The 20,970-nt window shown below is 34.3% G+C and overlaps 1 protein-coding gene across 15 annotated transcripts in view; it reads left to right on the top strand.

The window, feature by feature from the left end:
• Window positions 1–19,068, top strand: part of LOC135215250 (uncharacterized) — a 654,605-nt gene extending 635,537 nt beyond the window's left edge. For 8 of the 15 annotated variants that reach the window (XM_064249770.1, XM_064249778.1, XM_064249769.1 and 5 more), the window contains 3 exons: window positions 4,157–4,231; window positions 13,412–13,471; window positions 16,827–19,068. In XM_064249770.1, the coding sequence (XP_064105840.1) occupies window positions 4,157–4,231; window positions 13,412–13,471; window positions 16,827–17,217 (526 nt within the window). In that variant the 3' untranslated portion in view covers window positions 17,218–19,068. Of the gene's footprint in view, window positions 1–4,156; window positions 4,232–13,411; window positions 13,472–16,200; window positions 16,234–16,826 lie in introns of all 15 variants that reach the window. The other 7 variants (XM_064249781.1, XM_064249783.1, XM_064249772.1 and 4 more) reach the window with 6 other exon arrangements.
• The last annotated feature ends 1,902 nt before the right edge of the window (window positions 19,069–20,970 follow it).

Below are 20,970 nucleotides of genomic sequence, written 5' to 3' on the forward strand. Positions count from 1 at the left end.
AATTCAAGTAATTTGCAGAAGGTCAAGATTAGGTCTTTTCCTGTGTTCAGTGTTATTTGGGGGGTCCATGATGGGCGAGGCTCCCCGCCCATGGCACGGCGCCTAAAGTAAGTCAGAAGGTAAGGTGTGGTTAGGACAGGACATGGCATTCTAAGTTTGTTTCTGTCGGCGAAACTTGTTCCCGTCATTCTACACTCGCCTCCATAAAACATTTTTGTGATAATGGCCTTATTAGTGATGATGTAGCAAAGAACGTTAGGTAATTTACCAAGGTTATGATAAAGAAAATAGTGCAAACTATTATATTATAGTTATAGATTCAAAACCGTTTTCTTTCATGTTCATTTTCCTTTGAAGGAAAATGATTAAGTTGAACTCGTGTATTAAGCGCTTGTAGGCTGGTTCACATAAATCATATCACAAAGGAAGAGGCAAAACTAAAGACATGACTTATATTTATATTTAGTTCAGTTGAGGAAAGGATACAGGTGAAAAACTGTAACGTCTGTATGCAAGAGAATCAACTCACGAATACTTGAATTATCTCTCACAGGTAATTTATGAAAGCAAGTTAGTAGGGAGGAGAATGTTCAGTTATGGTCTTTTCTTTTTCTTTTTTATCTTTTTAACCATTTGTCTAGTATAATAGATTCACATGGAGCTGTTCATTTGGCATAGGAATAAAGGACAGATATGCACACACATCACAAAACATGCTATTGCAGTTCTTTGATTAATAGCATCCATAAAACTTTCATAGCCGTAGAGCTCGTAAGAAAGCCCAATAGCTTAAACAACACGATAATGCTGATAGAGGGCAAAAGACGTGAAATCAATTGTAGAAAGTCTTTTCATGTGACAACTGATTCGTTCCTTAAAATGAAGAATGGCACGTGAAAGGTTGAAGGCTTTGCTTATTTTTAGCCGAATATGGATACTCACCATTGTGTTTTTCATATATATTTTATAGGAGGACTACTAGCTACCATGTGAGTTCTGCAATTAGGGCAGTTAGTAAGTACATATTTAAGGAACCATATTCACAGATGCAGTTGCAGAATTGCAGTGGCAAAGAGCTATAGGAATAGTTGCTGAAGCAGTGTTTGTCTTATCTTGTTCTACCGTGCTTAAAATGTTCTTCAGTCTACAGCTACTGATTTGCACCTTGAATTGCCCGAAAAAAAATTCGAATGCCATTAGATTTCTTCATCCAGGTCCTATTACTAATTTCTGGCGCCGTAGTTCCATTCATTGCAAATGCATTGCTTCCAGATTTCTTGAGAATATTCTTTCAGTACCACCGTTCCCTAGATTTATTTGGTCTGTGACCGAACCAAGAAACAATATTCGCAAGTACAATAAACATGGATGATGAAACAGAAGAGTCAAAGAAAAAAATATTGTGAGGACTGGGCTAAACCTTTTGACAAAATGCCACGATGGGAAGGAGTTTATAAGAATGTTCGAAGAAATGACGTGTTACTGGGACCATAAAGAATCGATCCACAGTTATGCGAATAATTCTAATGTCAATTCACTGATAAAACCGTTTCAGCTAACGTCCAAAAGTACAATTCTGATCTGCCTCATTTGGGGATGCTGTATCCATCCGCCTCATTTTTATACCAGATTTTATACTCGGTAACCAGTACGTACCTCGTTGTGCGTGTAAATTAATAGCTGCCGTGTTTGCAAACTTATATTATGTTGTCTGGTACGTTACCAGCTGCCCCCATTACATACCACGTTTAGATGTGACAACTACTAGATATTACTGAGTCGAATTAATAATATCAGATGGGGAATCTCGTGTTATTGTTTATTTTAGGCCCTTTTTCTTATTTTTTGTCTAGTAACTTTTCTGTTCTTTATATAAAGAAAAATTTAATTGCTAACTCCACTAATATCAGGTTTAGTTTTGAGTACAATAGCGAGCTTTGATAATTAGACGGTAACGTCGAGTTCACTTGCTTTCAGAGGTTAGTGGCAATATCAGTTAGTAAATACGTATTATTTGGCTTTTTATGTCGATCTGTTTTTGGTTATTTTATAAACTTTGCTCCCATAATTTATATATATATATATATATATATATATATATATATATATATATATATATATATATATATATATATATATAGCGCCTCAGTGGCGTGGTTAGTTTGGTGTTTGCTTCTCACCTCGGTGTTCGCGGGTTCGATTCTCGGCCATTCCATTGAGGAGTGAGAGATGTGTATTTCTGGTGATAGAAGTTCACTCTCGACGTGGTTCGGAAGTCACGTAAAGCCGTTGGTCCCGTTGCTGAATAACCACTGGTTCCATGCAACGTAAAAACACCATACAAACATAATTTATATTTTATATGTATATATATATATATATATATATATATATATATATATATATATATATATATATATATATATATATATATATATATTATATATATATATATATAACCGACGTTTTATAATGGTTCTTTCATATTTATTTATCTTCATAAAATTCTATTACATAAAGGTAAACAACTTATACACATGTAAACTGAAATGCTAATGGAAAGAATAACCTTTTCGTAAAAATATAAATTCTATAAGATATCCAATGACTTCCCACACACTACTGTAAAAATGAGTAATTATTATGGAACTTAGGTAAATATGTAAATTCTACACCAGTTAATGATAAAAAAGATCAGCCTTTCCAAAAGATAAATATTGATTTTTGTATCTTAATATCAAACATAGAGCATGTACAGAGAGTGGGAATGACGTGTACTTAAAAAATTAGCAAGTCACGCAACCCTGGCAAAATAGTGGAAGTAAGGGTACAGTTACTCATTTTCTCGCAGCCGGGGCATTATTTCACACATAACTGTTTCAACGTACTACGCTCATCCAATATAATAATCTGAGCCTATGAAGCCCCTTGGTTCTTTGGCATCACAGGTTAAAAGAGTTAACCTTTTAAAAACTATGATATATATAGATGCTCTCAGGCTTTATCAAGTCATAAGGAAGTGGATGGTATACTTGGGAAAGGAGAGATGTTATACAGGTGTAGAATTCTGAAAGAATGTGGGAAGATTATGACTAACAAGGCATAAGTATTCCATAGTATGAATGAAGAATAATACCAATTAGGGGTTGTCATTCATTTTTATGTTAACTCCATCTACGTGAAGCACCAGTTATTCACTTATATTTTCCCAGTTCTTGGAGCGATGCAGTAATCCAGTTGCAGAGATGGAGCAGTTAGAAGTGATACAACAAAGTTTTACATGCAATCTATTAAAGCAAAATGTATTAGAATTTAAACCTGATTACTTAGAGCTGTAGTTTAGTTGAATGAAATTAATATGACATTTCATAATAAACCAAACAATTACACAAAACCCTTAATAACTTGAAAGTCCAGATAACAGGTACATCCGTATTCCATCATCGCCACCTCGTTACCCAAGGTATTTTCTATCCTCCCTTTACATAACTACCACTGCCATGCGAAGGCTTCATGTTAATATGCACTGTGAGTAAAGCGTCTTTTGTTGTGGAATAATCTTTGTCCCGTCTTTATTTGATTGTGTTTTCTCGGATCCTCTATGGAAAGTAAATGTCCCTGTTTTGTGTCAAACGTTGCTTTGCTTTTGTTTATTTATCCTCGTACATTTGCATTTATTTTTAAGGATATATTTATTTTGTTATTATTGTTTCAAACCCGAGTCAGGTTAGATCACTTCTGCTCGTCCCTGCATTTCTGTTTTCATCACTCAAAGGCACTGAATAATGTTCGTCAGTATAACATTCTTAATGCAAAAGAATTTTAGATTTCTTATGTCTTGATGGGGCTGTCATTAATGGTAGTTTCAGTAGTCTTTACAAAGTCAGTTGAACTCGAAAATACTCTTGGTGTCTTCATTGATCAGTCATTCATATATAATTAATTATTAAGACGTTATTTTACAAGGGATGAGTAGAGTGAGGCTCGGTAAGTGATCCATAGATTAAAATTTAGTTTGTGATTCCTTTTTGCGTGAAACGTTACTGTTGGTGGTTTTTGGTTAAGTTCTGTGCTATAATATTTTAGTGAAATTATAAGTTCTTCGTTGTTGTTTTTAATTTATTCATCTGTACAATTAATTTTTCTTGAGTTACAGGTCAAGCGTCTCTAGATCTCAAAGTTGTCGGACTGAGTACCATGGGGACCATAATAGAAGGTATCGTTCACCAGAGTAAGAATTCTTTTATGATAGTACTTTAATATCAGATTTATAATACTCTTTAACCTTTCAATGTCAAACCCCCTGTGACCCTCAGGACAGAAATAAGTTCGGGGATGCCAATCTACTATTAAGTTTTTTGTGTGTATGGGAGTTTACAAGGGTTTCTAAAAATATCATATTTACAATAGGAGAGAAAGAAGAAATTTACAGTCCAGACCAATGTTTGTCAGCTGGGTTTACCAGAGAACCTCTGCATAAGAGGGTCTTTCAGTCATTGCATTAAGTGTAAAAATAATCTGTTAATTAGAAAATTAGAATGACAATTAACTTGACATATCTGTCCACCAAAAATAAATTTTGGATTGATCCAGCTCATTAATTATTACACAGGTATACAACATAAAATAACAAGAACTTATTCTCAGAGTTATATTGCTAAGCATTTCTTCAGTTTAGGCGTCAATGTTCCCAAAAAATCTTGTTGCTCACTATTACTAGTACATGGTCATTGCAAAGCTCGATAATTGTTCTTTCATACATGTAGGTTGCACGTCGAACGAAGACTGTGTAATTGGTTTCAATATCATAAGCATTTTTAATATAATTGTTTTTCACATTAGAATTAATCATTCAGCAACGATGTAAATTGAAAGTAAAGGCTTTTAATAAGTATATACGTTACGTTTTTAAGGTCAGACCTTACTTTCAGACTAAATGTGAATTGTGGCTTATGAATTATTTGGTTAATTTTGTTGTATTATGTAAATACCTTCGTTTTAAAGCCACTAATTTAAGACGACTAGCACTAAGTAAAGGCAGGAATTATATAAGTCTTTGTGGTGAAATGTTCCTCATGAATAATACAGTTTTGCTAAAAGCGAATCAAATATATTTTTAAAAAGTTACAGAAGAACAATTTTTTATTTATTCACCGTTATGAGTCCCTGGGCCTTTTTGATTTTGCTCTAAAGTGATTTTTCAACAAATTGTTCTAAATACATTCGGGTTTAAACGAATTCACCACCATATTAGTGATATACACTTGTATGCGTGTAAAATTGTCAGTGTATACATTTGTGTTGTGTATGTATTACTTACAAACATTTTGGCGTATGAATGCGCATACATATACACAAGTATACACACATGAAAATATGCATAGGCGTGTATCAATAAAAAGATAGGAAAATTAGCTTTTTACATTTTATTTTTGATTTTTTCCAGTTTTTTCAATTTTGAATTTTTGAGTATCTGTATTTTTGTACTCTGTTTTTTATACCATTTGTTAAGGATGTTTTTTGTACCATAATTACATTCGTATGTGCAAATTATTCCTCAACCCCATCATGTCTAATTACAGAATCAGCAAATTTGGAAAGTAACATCTAATCGTTAGGGTAATAACTGACTCATAAGAAACATTCTCTCTCTCTCTCTCTCTCTCTCTCTCTCTCTCTCTCTCTCTCTCTCTCTCTCATCCGGAACATCTTTCACTAGTAAATCATTTTGGCTAATGTTTTATGAACGAAAGTCTATTATATATTACTATATATATATATATATTATATAATATATATATATATATATATATATATATATATATATATAAAGAACAAACAATTAGAGGTAGAAGGTAGATTAGAAACGTAAATCAGTATACTTCTGTGTGTTTCTGTTTGTCTGTGTGTTTGTGTGTTGATGTCGGTATTCATGTTCGTGTTCTTCGTGTATGTACGAGTATGAAACAAAGATGACCTGTAGTATATGACTCGACTAATTTCGTACATCTGTTCAGTTCTTTGTCAGTTCTTTGCAAGTATTAGGCATTAATAACAATAGAATAAAATTTGAAGGAAATTTATTAAAAGTAAGCGGTTAGTTATGTAGGTTTGTGCGTCATATGTTAGTGCATGGGCGTGTGTTAATGTTAGTAAGTACCTTATTTGTTTGTGCGTGATTGTGTTCGTGTATTGTTTTGTATATGCAGCGGGCATTATATTTCAGATTCACTGGATGACATGGAAAAATTAGTCATTATTGTGATCAAAGAAGCTTGACAAAGTAGCTAGATCTTTAATGTTTTATCATGTATGCTTCCAGTCCTTGGCTAAATATGAAGTAAAAGAAGAAAGACTGTTTATCTCGATAAAAACCCCTACTTGAAGGTTCGTGCTGAATCCTTGAATATGTCGGGAAGCTTGAGTTGATGGGGAAGACGATGCTGATACGAACATTTTAACTTTTCTGTGAATCTGTGTTTGTTTGCATAGTTCATGCGCATGTCTTCGTCTGCACAGAAGGTCACTAATGCCACAGAGACCTTACGTCTTTCCCCCATTGAACAGACATACCATATTCCTTCGCAGACCATCCGGGCGAGCTTTGTAATTCCTAGAGAAAAGTTTTTTCCAGCCAATATACTCAAGTGTTATCAGAATGAAATTAACTTTACAACACCTTTACCAAATTGAGGCTGACTGGGAAATATAAATTCGTATTTTGACTGTGGTACATTTCACCTTAATTGAAATTATGTTGTTTGACTCACATGTCAGTAAGTTTATATTTTAGTTAATGGTCAAAGAACAATTGATTACAGCAGATATAGATTGTCAACTGAAGTTAGGCTCCATGTATACTCATGTCACTGTCCCTGAGAATTTTACCTGGATAGCCCACTGTTTGAGAAACACTGGTCTAGACCTACACTTCAGAGGAACAGAGGTCACAGAACAGCCTTCATGTTAAAAGGTCATCCGAGCACATGACCTCGAAGCTTTATTTTTACAGTCATGTCTTTCAAGTCGCTTTACCCTTCCAGATGTTACCTGTGTGATTGTATAGTCCCCCCTTCGTGAACAGTTTTCAGATGTCTTCGAGATTTTGATGAATCTAACATAGATATAGAACATTTCTTCGGCATTCTGTCTGTGAAGGAAAGATAATCATGTGGTCAAATTTCGTTTCCAAGTAAACAAAGTCACAGTGTTAAAAGTGTGGTGAAGTTGACTGAATTGTAACTTGATTATTTGGCTACGTTAGGATAACAAACGAAATTTGACCATCTTCATTTATACAATGAAATTGGAATATCTCTGGAAAAAGAGATATTTTGCAGCTCGCATCCCTAACTGTTATATTTATATTTTAGTTTTATGTTGCAGGTGCCATGGTGTTAGATGGCCAACTAGTGTCTTAGATTAAATCATCTTTAATCAATTACTCTTAAATAACTAAGCCCTTGCTGTTTGCATCGAAGGTGCAGGAAGGGATTATTTGGTTTGATTTTGATTTGTTTATTACTGCATCTTATCTACACTTTTTACCCTTGTATGATCTCTGCCTACAAAATTACATCTGTAATTTCTCTGATTATAGGATAACTGATGTGTGAATAAATAAGCAAAAACTTTGACCAAACGACACAAAGTTTCTTTGCTCTAAAGACCATGATCATGACTTCTTTGTGGACTTTAATATTATATTTAATCATTGCTTCTGTAACACATAATCTCAGCTTTTACCTTTTTATCTTTATAAAATAATATCTTTCAACTGGATAAGGTAGACATCAAATATTTATAACATTTCATTGATCTCATGTTTATTGCAAATTTGTCATTTTATCTGTGCCTTTATAAATTGTGAACATTACTATTACCCTTCCTCCTAAACTTTTTTCGACAAGAATCTAATAGCATTAAACAATTTTGTTGCTCGATTTGTTTGCTTGAAATTGTCTCAAATAAACTTATATTTAACTTATTTTCTGTTTATCAAGTATATTTTGGTGTACTGTTATGTGTTTTGTTAACAAATGCAAATTTTTCTTTCAGTGAGGTAAGTTAAAATTGTATATTACTTTATGATGGACAATTGGTAGATCACTACAAGTATTATGAATTATTTGGTAATATAATTTGTAGATTTAAGAAATGTTGTCAATGTTTTAACCAAATCTTTAGATAGATATTACCATTATATTTACTCTTCAGGTGGACTTACTTGAAAGGTTATTCACACAGTATTTACCTTAGCAAGATTATGATGCAGCAAATAACAGCAATATAGCATTTTTTTTTCTTTTTGTCAGTGAATATCCGATATATTTAGAAACACAATTATTATACTGTAACCAACCCCTTCTCTTAGTAAAGGTTTACGGCACTAATGCATCGTCTTGTTCTATTCACAACTAGCACCAAAGACTAAAGACATTGCTGAGCCAAAGGCAGTTTTGGGTGGCACTGTGTCGTAGGCTGTAAGTTGAGATATCGTATCCTTGGCACTCTTGCTCGTCGTTCAAAAGATGGTCGTCTTTAAAAATCTTGTGTAAACGTATATCTTTCTCTCCGAAGTTTGAATGAATAATTAGTGGCCGTTAAAATAATTTAAACACAGTAGACATAAGGTTAAAGAGTAATTTATCCCTAGGAAAGAATAAATTTCGTGCCTAATTCACTTGGTGAGTTCTGAATGATTAAACACTGCTCGCTAAAGGTGACTTGTTTTATGTAACTAACAATTGACAAGATAAACACGGATTTTAACATTTTTCAATAAAGGGAATGTGTAATTCAGCATTGCTCATCTAGTGCACTGATGGTTTAACTCTTAAAAAGTTCATTCTAATGGTCTCACTTTTTTTCCTTATAAATCTTGCCATGTTTTTAGCATGTATGTCCTTTTAGATTGTCGTGCTTTCTTCGAAATTTTTTATAACTTTCAATCCACTCGCCTTATTAATCTTAAAAACGAAAACATACTTATGTGTATATACATACATTTATATATCAATAGTTCAGACATAAGCATAAATACGGTAAAATGTACTATATATAAATCTATGTATATGAAGTTAGAGAAGTATATTGGAATGATAGAACGGTATATGGATGAAATTCTTTTCATTTATATTAAAAAGAACTTCTTGCTCTAATGCAACGGTAAAGTTTTTTCAAGGGTTTATGCATTTTCTGTTTTCTGTTGTATGTTGTTCTTTGTCACTTCTTTAGTTCTAATTTTTTTTTGGTATAGTGCCAAAACTAATTGTTCTATAAATGAAGTGGGAATTAGTATCTAATCTTTGTTGTTGTTTATGATTAGTAACGTCGTTGTCGTTTTGTGTATAATCTATTTTCACTGAAATAACATTCAGTCTTTTGTCTACAATAACCAAAATAACACAATTCGATTTTTATTCGTTTGTTTATCTTGTAAACTGACGACACGTAAGAGTCGTGGATGACTATGTTTGTGTCTATCTTCGGTGTATTCCTGTGAATTATTGTTAAAAATTTATGGAATAGTCGTCGTGTTTATTCTCTGGTATAATTTACGACAAAACAATCAGTGAGTGTTCTATACCTAATGACATTTTTATCCATCGTGCTTACTATTGTTAAGGAATATCAAGTTAGTTTAATTAAATGGCAACTAAAAGTTTCAAGACATGAAAAGTCAAAGTTGTTACTATCGGGTATAACAGTTTTACTTTGTTGGTAGTAGCTGTCTTATACTGTTCACATTTTCTCAAAAAAAAAAAAAAAAGCAACTGAATGTAGCAGAACGTTACATGAATGACTTCTGTACACTGCTTTTTTAGATTTGAGTTTACTGACATTGATGGCGTGTTCGATTCCTGCTGTTATGAGATTCCACCTTGTACGTGGTTTTTCCTCGTGCAGTGAAAATGGTGGACAAACACTTTCAAGGGAGATCTGGGACACACAATATTTCAGCGTTCTCATTTTACTTATTACAGTCAGGACCATTCGCTTTATCTTTGTCATTGCAGTTTACCACCCATTTTTAGCAGTCGCATCCAGAGTTTCCATAAGAAGACAATCTCTCTTGTGTCTAAAAAAACATTCGTGTGAAGATTGTGTTAACTTTATCTCCCAACAAGTTATTTTAGGTAATCATTTCCAACATAAATTCCTCGCCTTAAAAGCTGCATCCTTAATTGTGTCGAGTGCCAGGCTTTGCATTTTGATAAATATTCTGTGGAAATGATGAACGTGAGAATGAGTCCTTCCTCCATTTCGCTTCTAGACTATTTGGGGTCTTTGGTTTCGTTTTTATGTCTTTAAAAACTTACCTTGCCTGTTTTTCGAGAAGCCTAGTTGTCCTCCTTATATTAGAAAGTCTAACTGCCTCATTCCTTGCTGTAACCGAGTTCGATTTTAAAAGCTTGTACAGTTTACACAATATTGAAGGTGTCTTGAAACTAAGGAATCTTATGCTGCTCTTATTTTATGTAAATGTTAGGGTTATCAAATAATGTTTCCAAGGTCAAGATTTGCAGTGGAAATACCCTTTTGAACAAATACTATTAAGGTATGACTTAGACCTACGATGAGATCCTAATGTGAAACACACAGCATTTTTTAAAAATTAAAACATAGCATACATAACATATCTTCTCCACAATCTTTTACCCTTATTTTCATTGGAATATATCTGGCAGCATATAAAAAGGAGAATATTATTGTTTGTTATTTACAAGTCCAGTAGAGCTTCACACATTGTTCTTCGGTATTGTTTTAGAATTAAGCCACCTTTTTACTGGCAGGAGCTCTCGTTCCTTGAGCAGGCCGTACCTGGAAAACTTTACATTAATGACTTCTGTACACTGCTTTTTTAGATTTGAGTTTACTGACATTGATGGCGTGGAAAAGAAAAGAGATTCTGGCGGCCTGTACTTGATACAATAATGGTTGAGCCCTCATATTAATTCTTCTCACGTTCATTCATTCCACAGCCTCTAGACAAAAGCTTTTACTGCTTAAGAGTCTATGCAATTCTTTGCATATTTTTCTGTCTTTGAATAGGATACTACTTTTCTATCTTACAGTGACTAGTACTGCTCTCTTTTCTCTGTTTCTGTTGTAATTCTTCTGGAATATTTGTCATTTTCCAGCTACATAAGGTGCCTCTTTCCTCTTGCTTTTATTTCTTTGAGTTGTTCACATAATAACCGCTATTTTTCCTGGTTACAGTTATTCTGATGTTTAAGTAATGGAAATTCTGAATATTGTAGCGGAGACAGGGCCAGCAATCGTATCCGGATTAGCGAAAAAATGTTACGCTTCTGGGCATAAAATACATTTTATACGGTCTTGCCTCCTTTGAACTTCTTATTTGACCTCCGAATTTTTTGACCTTGTGGAAATATATATGTTGTATGTCAAGTACTTTACTGAAGTTGGCGATATTTCGTTAAATCTCAATATTTTTCTCCCATGACAAAGACCAACTTTATCATTTGCAGATTTATGTAGTACAGTACAATGTTATGAGTACACTGAAAACGCTGCTTGTAATTTTCTTTTTATTGCAGTAAGGGTCAGTGGGATGGACGTAAGCAATTAGCGATGGATTAATGAATATAAAATTTAAAAAAATAAGCGACACAGGATACTCTAATATCTCTTTAATAGTCACCTTATTGGCATAATATGTCGAGTATATAACCTACTGTGAGTAATAGTGAAATATAAGTTACTGTTTATTATTTGGGAATATCCGTTAAATTTACTCTCTCTCTCTCTCTCTCTCTCTCTCTCTCTCTCTCTCTCTCTCTCTCTCTCTCTCTCTCTCTCTCTATAGAAAACGCAGTTAAATGCTCTTCATGCCTTGATAGAAATAGCTAGAGACTTGACATCCATCGAGGCCAAAGAAAAAACAAAAAGCCTTTTAAATTTCTAATTGCATCATACTTTCTTTTACTGGCTGTTTGTAAAGCAAATTTGCCGAGCAAAAGATGTTACCAGAAAAAATATAATTTCACGGTATCGCTATTTCTCGTAAGCGTAATTATTCAAAGTAAAAGATAGCATATATTTGTTACCTTTGATGATTTTGTACTGTACGTAAAATACTGATGTACAGATCGACAAAACGTTCGGAAATTCGAGTCGGGAAAGTTGGTAGTCTATATTGCAACTAGTTTTTTTTACAACTAAGGTGGATTAGATACCTAGAGGTGCTAGCTAACTAGAAAGCGCTGGGTTAATGTTGCATCATAAGTGTTTAAAGCAAAGTCATAATGCTTAAGTGAATATAAGAAATGAGTGGTTCAGTGTCCTCTATGTTAAGAGAGGGAGTTCAAGAGCTCCCAGCGGGCTCTTTATTGATGTAATTGAAGCAAATGTAATGGCGTTGAAGAATTTTCACTCTTTTCTTCAAATATATTGTTGATTAATGATTGTTTCAATATGACATTTGCTTTATAAAAGTTAAAAAAAAAAAAAGTTATGCTTCAGCCATCACTTTCCTCTGGTGACAGTTACATTAATTATTATCCACATGGCAGTTTTTTAGTAGTTAATTAAAGGGAATGCCATTGTGTGAATTTTTACGGAAATGGTCGTAATATAATTGTGTCTGTTTTGAGTTTTACCTAAAGTATTTTAACGTTTCAGATTAATAACTTAATTGTTATTTGTTTAGAAGAAATATGGCAGAAATATTGTGATTGGATTTTATTGCATCATCTGTAAGACTCTAGTGTCTACTGCCATGTCTTACTCTTTCCTCCCAGACTCCAAAGCCTTATTTATCAATTGCAATAGTATTCATTTTAATTAGAGCATTCTTCATTAATGAAATACCATCTTACTCGTTTGTCAAGTGTATATCTCTTCATTCAGTCAGGATAATCATGTTAGAAATTATTAATTATTTTTAGCTTATGAAAGATGTCTTTCAAAAAAGACAAAAAATTAAGGACCTTAATGCAAGCTGAACTCTTGGGATAATTGCTGAAATGCAGATGAAAAACCTCGACCACTTTTGGAGAAACTTGAGACGATACATTCCAGTACATTCCAGTACATTCCAGTAAAGAACTGTGGACCAGTGGGTACGGTTTGATATTCATCTTCATAGGTTTATAACAACTGGTAAGAACTAATAATCATTGCCTATGAAAGTATAGGTAAGGACTAATAAACATATTGCTGTGACAACATGAAGCGCAATAATGATTTGCATAAATACCTTCATGTGCGGGCATATTTCCTAGACATATTAATTGTGTGTGACTAAATAGTTAGAGCTAAGGTAGAACTGATTGAAGCAAAATGTACGCAAAGAATGGTCGAACCAAAGTCCATGTTCAGTATGTGTTCATAAGAAAGACTGCCATGAGAAAGGCTGCAATGTTAAATTGGTTTCCTGTTTCAGTATACGGAGGGGCGAATCACTCACACCAGACTACTGCAGTCCTAGTTTATCACCAGCATGGCAAGTGGAATACATTCTGTTCCCTGTACTTGCTTTGGTGCATTATCATGAACCATTACGTAAAAACATTATAGTGTTCTTTATATCCCATAGATAGAATGCGAGTGAAATGACGAAAAATTTCACTCGATTGACCTTACTCATTGTACTCTGTGCCGTTCGTCCCATTTTGGCAATGCTTATGTGTTAATTCGAACATCAGTGTCTAGTAAATACTCCTATAGATTTATTTTTATTTAGATATGCAATGTTATACATGACAATGTGATTAGCTTTAGACCTGATGGAACTGTTTGAGGAAAACCACCTTCTTACCTGGGTCAGTTTTCTGATTTGCATAAGTCTACTTACTTCATTACTTCCAGCAACTTTTTTTTTACTAGCATAGATACATTGCTTTTGTTTAGCCAAGTAGATTGATCTCAGGTATGCACTGAATAGTGAAGCTTCATCAAAAACCAGATCGACTGGTGAGTTTATGCCGTGTACCAGATCATCCTCGTTAAAAGACCACGAAGGAGATTTTTCGTTAGCTGACGGTTTATTGTTCAAGCTTTATTTCTTATTATATTATTTATTTATTTATTTTTACGAAGGCTCTGTTACAGCAGCATTTCCTTCAACAGCTCGGCTTTTCTTGAGGCTTCTGTCTCGCTGCCAGATTTTTCTGTCCCCGTCTTGTTCGGAAATGTATGCATTTTGAACTTGCAATCACTTCTTATCTTTACTCTATGCAGGCTAAAGGAGAGGTTATATTATAAAGGATTGGTAAAATATTTATGTGAGTGTCCTCCCACGCTCAGGTACTCTTGAATTTATGGCTTGCTTATTGGACATTCATTTTGTTCGGGCCTAGTAAAAATTGTTAACAAACATTCCATATGTGTTATGTCATCACTAACTGAGCTCGGAACTATCTCATTCAAAGACTCAAACTCAAACATGTATTTTAATAATATTTTTTCGAACAGTGTAGATCATGTATGAGATAGTTTGTACACTATAAATTTTATTTTATTTTAATAATATTATATATAATATATATATATATATATATATATATATATATATATATATATATATATATTATTAATATATAGATATTATTTATAATATATTATATATATTATAATATAATATATATATATCTATATATATATATTATAAACTTTTTGCATTTTGTAAATAGGAGTTTTCAACTATCCTAGTGGGTCAATTGGTTTAGTTTCAAGATTAAATAGCATATTACCATTCATTGGCCTGAAATAAGAAATTTTTACTTCAAAAAGGCAGTAGTCTTCTAGGGAAGGAGTTGAATGCGTTGATTCTAAATACCTGACCGTTCTGTTTGAAAATCAGAGCCATTTCTTGTTTTATAGCAGACTTGTGAGCCACTTATATGATGGAAAGTTCAAATAATTCCTCTAAGGCGGACCATTTATATTAAAACACGAAAGTGTGAAGTTAAATGCTGCTTTATTATTGGTTGGTATATTGAAGCAAAGTCTCCGGTGAAGATTTTTCCTTTATAGAAAAAAGGCCTCTTTATGTAGCAGGTGCTCTTAAATAAGTGAAATATTGCTGAAAGGAATAATACGAAGCGGGAGGAAGCCAGACTAGCTTATGTAATATCCTAAAGGGGTGATAGGAATTTATCCTTTGGCAAAGTTAATGTTTATTACCATTTTCCAATATGTGCCGCTATTTTTTCCCCTAAAACAGTATCAGTTGGTAATTTATGTACAGAAACCATAATCCTCTACATGAACAATTTCAGATAACTTTGTGATATACCAGGATGAAAATCAAGTGTAAGCATTGATAATTCTTGCCTCACTAGACGGCTCACAAATTTCGATATTTATTGGCAAACAGCTCTAATACTATTCAGAGTAGTAGCTCCTCGTGTTTAGAGCACCTACACCAAAGTCATTGCGTCATGTCTTGTAAAAGTAGTTGTCTCTATTAGTGTTGTATGTTCTTAGTAGCTCAGATATGACAGTCGTTAGGTTCGCTGTTGATCTAGACCCTTTTTAGCGTGGATCACAATAGATCTAGCCGTTTGTCGAAATCCCTGAGTAGAGTTGTATCGTATATACGTAGGGATCACTTATGAAAACTCTGTTAAGGAAGTGTTTTGTTCATGAGGCGTTCAATATTTAGACATATTTATAACAGGCTAAATTTAAAGCTGGGTCAGCCAAAGGTTTCCGAACTTTTATTCTTGACACCGAAGTGCTTTTTTTATTTTTTTAAATTAGAATGTCAAACGTTTCTTGAGGGTCATGCCCAAATAATGGAACTCTCGATTTAAAATGATGAAAATAGCACGTCAAAAAAATAACAGCAATCATGTGACAAAAAAAAAAAAAAAAAAAAAAAAAATCCAGCTGCAGATCTTTCTTGCCGTTGTAACTGATTCATACAAAAAAATTGATCAATCTTTACCAAAGGTCACTGATTGTATCAGTGATAGATGCTGCGCACGTTAACGGTCCAGGTGGAATTATTGGAACTTTGTGAAGACGGAGCATCGATTGAAATCGGGTACTTTGCAGCTTTCAGTCTTTTTTTTTTTTTTTTTATCTTTACTCTAAAGTTCCCCATTGTTATTGTGCTTGGGTAATTACCTATGCTTTGTGAGCAGTAAAAACAGGTTCTTATATGACCCGCAGATGTTGCATATTGCTTACATAAACTGAAGTAACCTTGTGATCGTTTCTTTACAGTCATGGGGTCCAAGATGCCGTTTATAAACCTGCGTACGTTTTTTTTTCTCTTGTCGCTTTTGTATCTATAAAGCAGTTTGGAAACGATTAGGATCTTTTAATATTTCAGTCCTCTAATGCTCTAATGGTGTACAGATCTCTCTCTCTCTCTCTCTCTCTCTCTCTCTCTCTTAGCCACTGTTACATCCAGAGACGCTCTCATGAAAACAAAGAAACGTCCGCAGAGTATTAGATTTAGCAAACCCAGAGAACCTACTTCTTTAAATGCAACATTGTTACTTTGTTACCCAAAATATACAGTGACACTGAATCCTAGACATACCTAAGCCCGTATCTGTATTTTTTCTTAGATTAGTTCATGTTGTATGACCATTCCATGAGGTAAGGAGTCCCATGTATATAATTAAGAGAGTTGTGAACACTTCATTCTCAATGGAGTCATGTTAAGTAGTAAGTGTGTGATGAATTCCATCAGTGAGATTTCTCTCGTATTATGAAATATGTCTGTGATTTTTTCCTCTTAGTTGACTGCTTGTCTGCGTGTCTATTTGTCAGTGCCTTTGTCTCTTCTACCTATCGCTCGAAAGCAATTTGCCCCACTAACGAGGGAACTTATCTGCCCTTAGCTTGTCCCCCTCGAGATCGATGTCCTCGTCCCGGGGCGCCCTCAGCAAGCAGTATTCCCTCCCGGCCAGCGCCCGCAACGCCCGCTACACGCCGCGCCACCGCCATTCCTTCCGCCACGACCGCCCCCACCAATACCAGCACCACGACCACCAAGCTTACGACCACCCGCACGTCCGCTCCCACTCGGCCTCGCTGCACGCACCGCACGAACACCGCCAGCACGTCTCTCGCGAGCTCCACTCCCCCCGACTCGAGTCGCCCCACATGCCGAGGGAGTTGCACTCGCCACGGCTAGAGAGCCCGCACATGTCTCGGGAGCTGCACTCCCCGCGGGTGGAGAAGGTGGTGACCCCAGTGATTGTGGACGAGCCCTCCGATGTCGTCACGTAGGGCAGGAGGGAGTTAGAGAGGGAGGGCAGTTTGAAAACGATACAGGAAGTTAGTGAAGAAGATAATATCAGTACGTTGGGATGATCCAGATTTTAAATTTAGGAATAATTCAATAGGTATTGCATATGATCATATTACGTATATGTATATATATATAAATATATACGGTAGTACATTCATTTATTGGTATTTATGTATGTGTGTGTGTGTAGCAATGCGCATTCCTACACATGTGCCGTATATAAAGTTTAAAGCAGTGATCTCAAATTCTGTGGAAAATTCCACATGTTTTTATTGTAAGGGAAATCGTTGAATCTTGTTTATACCCTTAAAACTAACATCTTGCAAGATATAATGATCTTCATGCTAATTTATATCATATAAGTAAATATGTGTACGTTATATATACTTACCATATATATATACATATATATATGCATATATATGTGTATATAATGTAAGTGAATTTACATGACCCTAATCAAAGCAAATTAGCACATGAGTATCAAATCAAGAAGGTGAACTCCATTGGGCCTTGTGATTTCCTTCGAAATTCTTTCCACAAACAAAATCTGACGATGGAAAAACGCTCATCACATTTCCACGCCATTCCTCGGTCGTCCAGACAATTTACTTCTCTGTATTGATCAAATGAATACTCGTAGCATACTTCTTCTGGCGGAAAACCAAGTCTGTCGATGACCCAATAACATTTCAACATTTATTTATAATGGAAAAAATAAAGACATTCAGAGGGCAACAACTGCTAGAGGTACAGCTAGTTTAATGGTATATGATCTTCTAACAAGTAGTGATGAACCTGGAGGTAATTTTGTAGTCGTTATTTTTGGATACGAAAAGGTTTACTACCATAAGAAGAGAGAATTACATAGTCTATGTTGTATTGTTACGATGGTGAAGTCACTTGTTTTATAAATTCAAATTCTATTAACAGAGTTCTATCAGATACTGTAGAAGTAAATATTTGCGAGAGTACAATTTAGGGGAAAGATAGATTTAGAATGAGAGAGAGAAAAAAAAAAAGAAAAGATACAGAAAAGATGACGAACAATTTCGTATCAACTGAGAGGAACGTCATAACCTAATTTGTCTCCTGACTGACTTCAGTGGACCGAAATGAAGCCTAAACTTCATGATTTGATCTTGCTAGAAGAAAATGCAGTATATCAACGCATGATGAAACACACGATAGATAAATAGCGATATTTTGCATTTATTATCGTAGTTCATAGAATCAGAATACTAACAAATTAACTATACTTTTGGTCGGTTACGGTATTCAACGGAAGGAACAAGAGTTAACAGATTCAGATTTTCTACGAAATTTTTTCATCATATATGTATGTGTGTATATGCGCACGCAGACATATGAATAACATGTATTTATACCCACACATACATGAATATGCTTATGTATATGGTTGCACAACATATACTTAAGCATATATCTAAACAGTGTGTTGTTGTTCATAGCTTAATTTCCTTTCAGTAGAGCTGATCCTGTAGACATAAATGCAATTCAACTGTTATTTAGTCGCTCATTTTGTGCCAGATTGATTTTGTGTGAAGATATAATTTAACTGGAGTTGATGTTTGAAAACATTTGAATAATATTAGACAAATGATTACCAAGTATTGAAGTTCCTTTTTTAAAGTTTTCGTTTCATATTTTACTGTACACTGGTTGCAGTTTCTTACAGTTCGGAGAAAGCGGGCAGCTGCAATAGAATAATTTACGCCTATAAATATTCATATAATATTGAAAATCCTGTTGTATTCATAGATAAATTAAAAACGTAGTTGAAAATTAAAAAAAAAAAAAAAAAAAAACTCATGAGACAAAAAAATCTATAATGGTGATTATTTATTTTTCTTTTTTTTTCTGGGGCTCAGACATCACGAACACCTGTTATGAAACACTGAGATGTAAATAATTCCTAGATAGAAAGTGCTGATTTCCGTTTCCCTTTTGGCAACACCTCTTCCCTCCCACAAAGCTGTTGGTGTAGTTGAAGCTTCGTCTCTCCTTAGAACGATGATAAAGTCCGAGTCACCTTTTGTTCAAGGATAGGACTTCTGTTAGTTAAAAAAAAAAAACGTAATAAAAGGAAGAACCGAAGGAAGCAAGAGGCGATCATAAAATTCTAAAGCTTCTGTTTGCAGTCGCAGTGCTAACCGGAGGATCTATCTAAGAAGCGGTCTTCGTCTTCGAGACCCTAAGCTCGTCGTAAATGGGACACCTCCATGATGTCCTTGCGTATTTCTACAGGAGGATGTCCTATTAAAAATAAGAAAAAAAAATAACTAGCTTTCCAACGCAGTGTCAAAATCCAAACCCTTTGCAATCTACGAATTTGTCTTTGTGTTGCTGTTTTGTATTTCATTTTGCATTTGCTTGATTTGGTATGTGTGCTTTGTATTAGAATAAGATAAGATGAATACGAACAAATGTTTATCCTGTGAATGCCAAGAAAATGCTACAGCCATTTGATTTAAGTCGGATGTCAGACATACAAAAGTGAGCTTAACGGAAGCCGAGCATAACACCGTTTCCGGCTTGATAAGGAATTTGAACCAAGGAGACAGTGCCAGTCATTTGTACTTTTTTAAATAGGCAATACTACTTTAAAAAGATTTTTACATATGAATAGTGACTAGCGTTACTGCGTTTAAAACTAAAACCTTATTCGTAAATAATTTTGAAAATAAAAGTAAATAAAACCAGACATTTGTAAATGACGTCTTTGGATAAACAATGAAAATACTGTCTTGTACTCTGCATTCATAAGCTTGTGTCCTACTCTAATCCTCATGTCCTGATTTGAGACATTGTACATATATATATATATTTCCGTGACTGTATAAAAGGTAAAAAGAAGTGTTAAACATGGGTGTTGTGCATGTACAACTAAATAAACCAGAGTTTGCGGACTTGCAAACGAGAGAAAGACAGAGAGAAAATGCGAGAGATTGACTGAAAGTTGACATCATTCATACACGGAGACTTCAAAGCAATGCATTTCTTAGTCTCTGCCATCACGTACTATGTAATTCGCATCATGTTTTGCACTTGATACCTCATCCTGAAACCCGAATGCTTATAATCATTGTGTCCAAAAGAATCTTTTCCCAAATGGTGTTCTTAATCTCTTTCAACATAATCACCCTTATCTCGTCCTGTTTTTAAGGTTTGGAAAATCTAATAAGACTTTTTTTAATCTCTTATCTTGCCTTTCTTAAGAGCTATTGTGTCTCAGATAACGATAACATTAAGAATTTCTTTGCCTATTTCCAGGCCGCTACGACTCATTTTAGATACATACGGTATTTAGTAGGAGGCGCGCGAGTAGATCGACTGTATGTGTATATACTGACCTCATGGAAAAAAAAGCCGATAAAAATACTTGTAGATACTTCTTGACCAGACAATCATTTTTATATTTAGCATCACCTCAGCGTCAAGATAGTAAAATTCTTTTTATTTTTTTTTTATTTTCACTAAATATACATTTGTGATAATAGCAAAGACCATTTCTTTTTAATATCTGAAATCCACAGTGCAACGGAATATTCCCTAGTGCCGCTTGCAGAATATCCGCTGGGTTCACAGATACTACAGTGTAGTTTACGAGGCGTCTTGAGCTAATATTAGGCAACAGTGATCAGTAGAAAAATCAATATTACTGTAGGTCGTTTCACAATGAGTGGTAGCTTTTGAAAGTATTGTTCCTA

Source organism: Macrobrachium nipponense, chromosome 5 (genome assembly GCF_015104395.2).
Source record: "Macrobrachium nipponense isolate FS-2020 chromosome 5, ASM1510439v2, whole genome shotgun sequence".
NCBI classification, from domain to species: Eukaryota; Metazoa; Arthropoda; class Malacostraca; order Decapoda; family Palaemonidae; genus Macrobrachium; species Macrobrachium nipponense.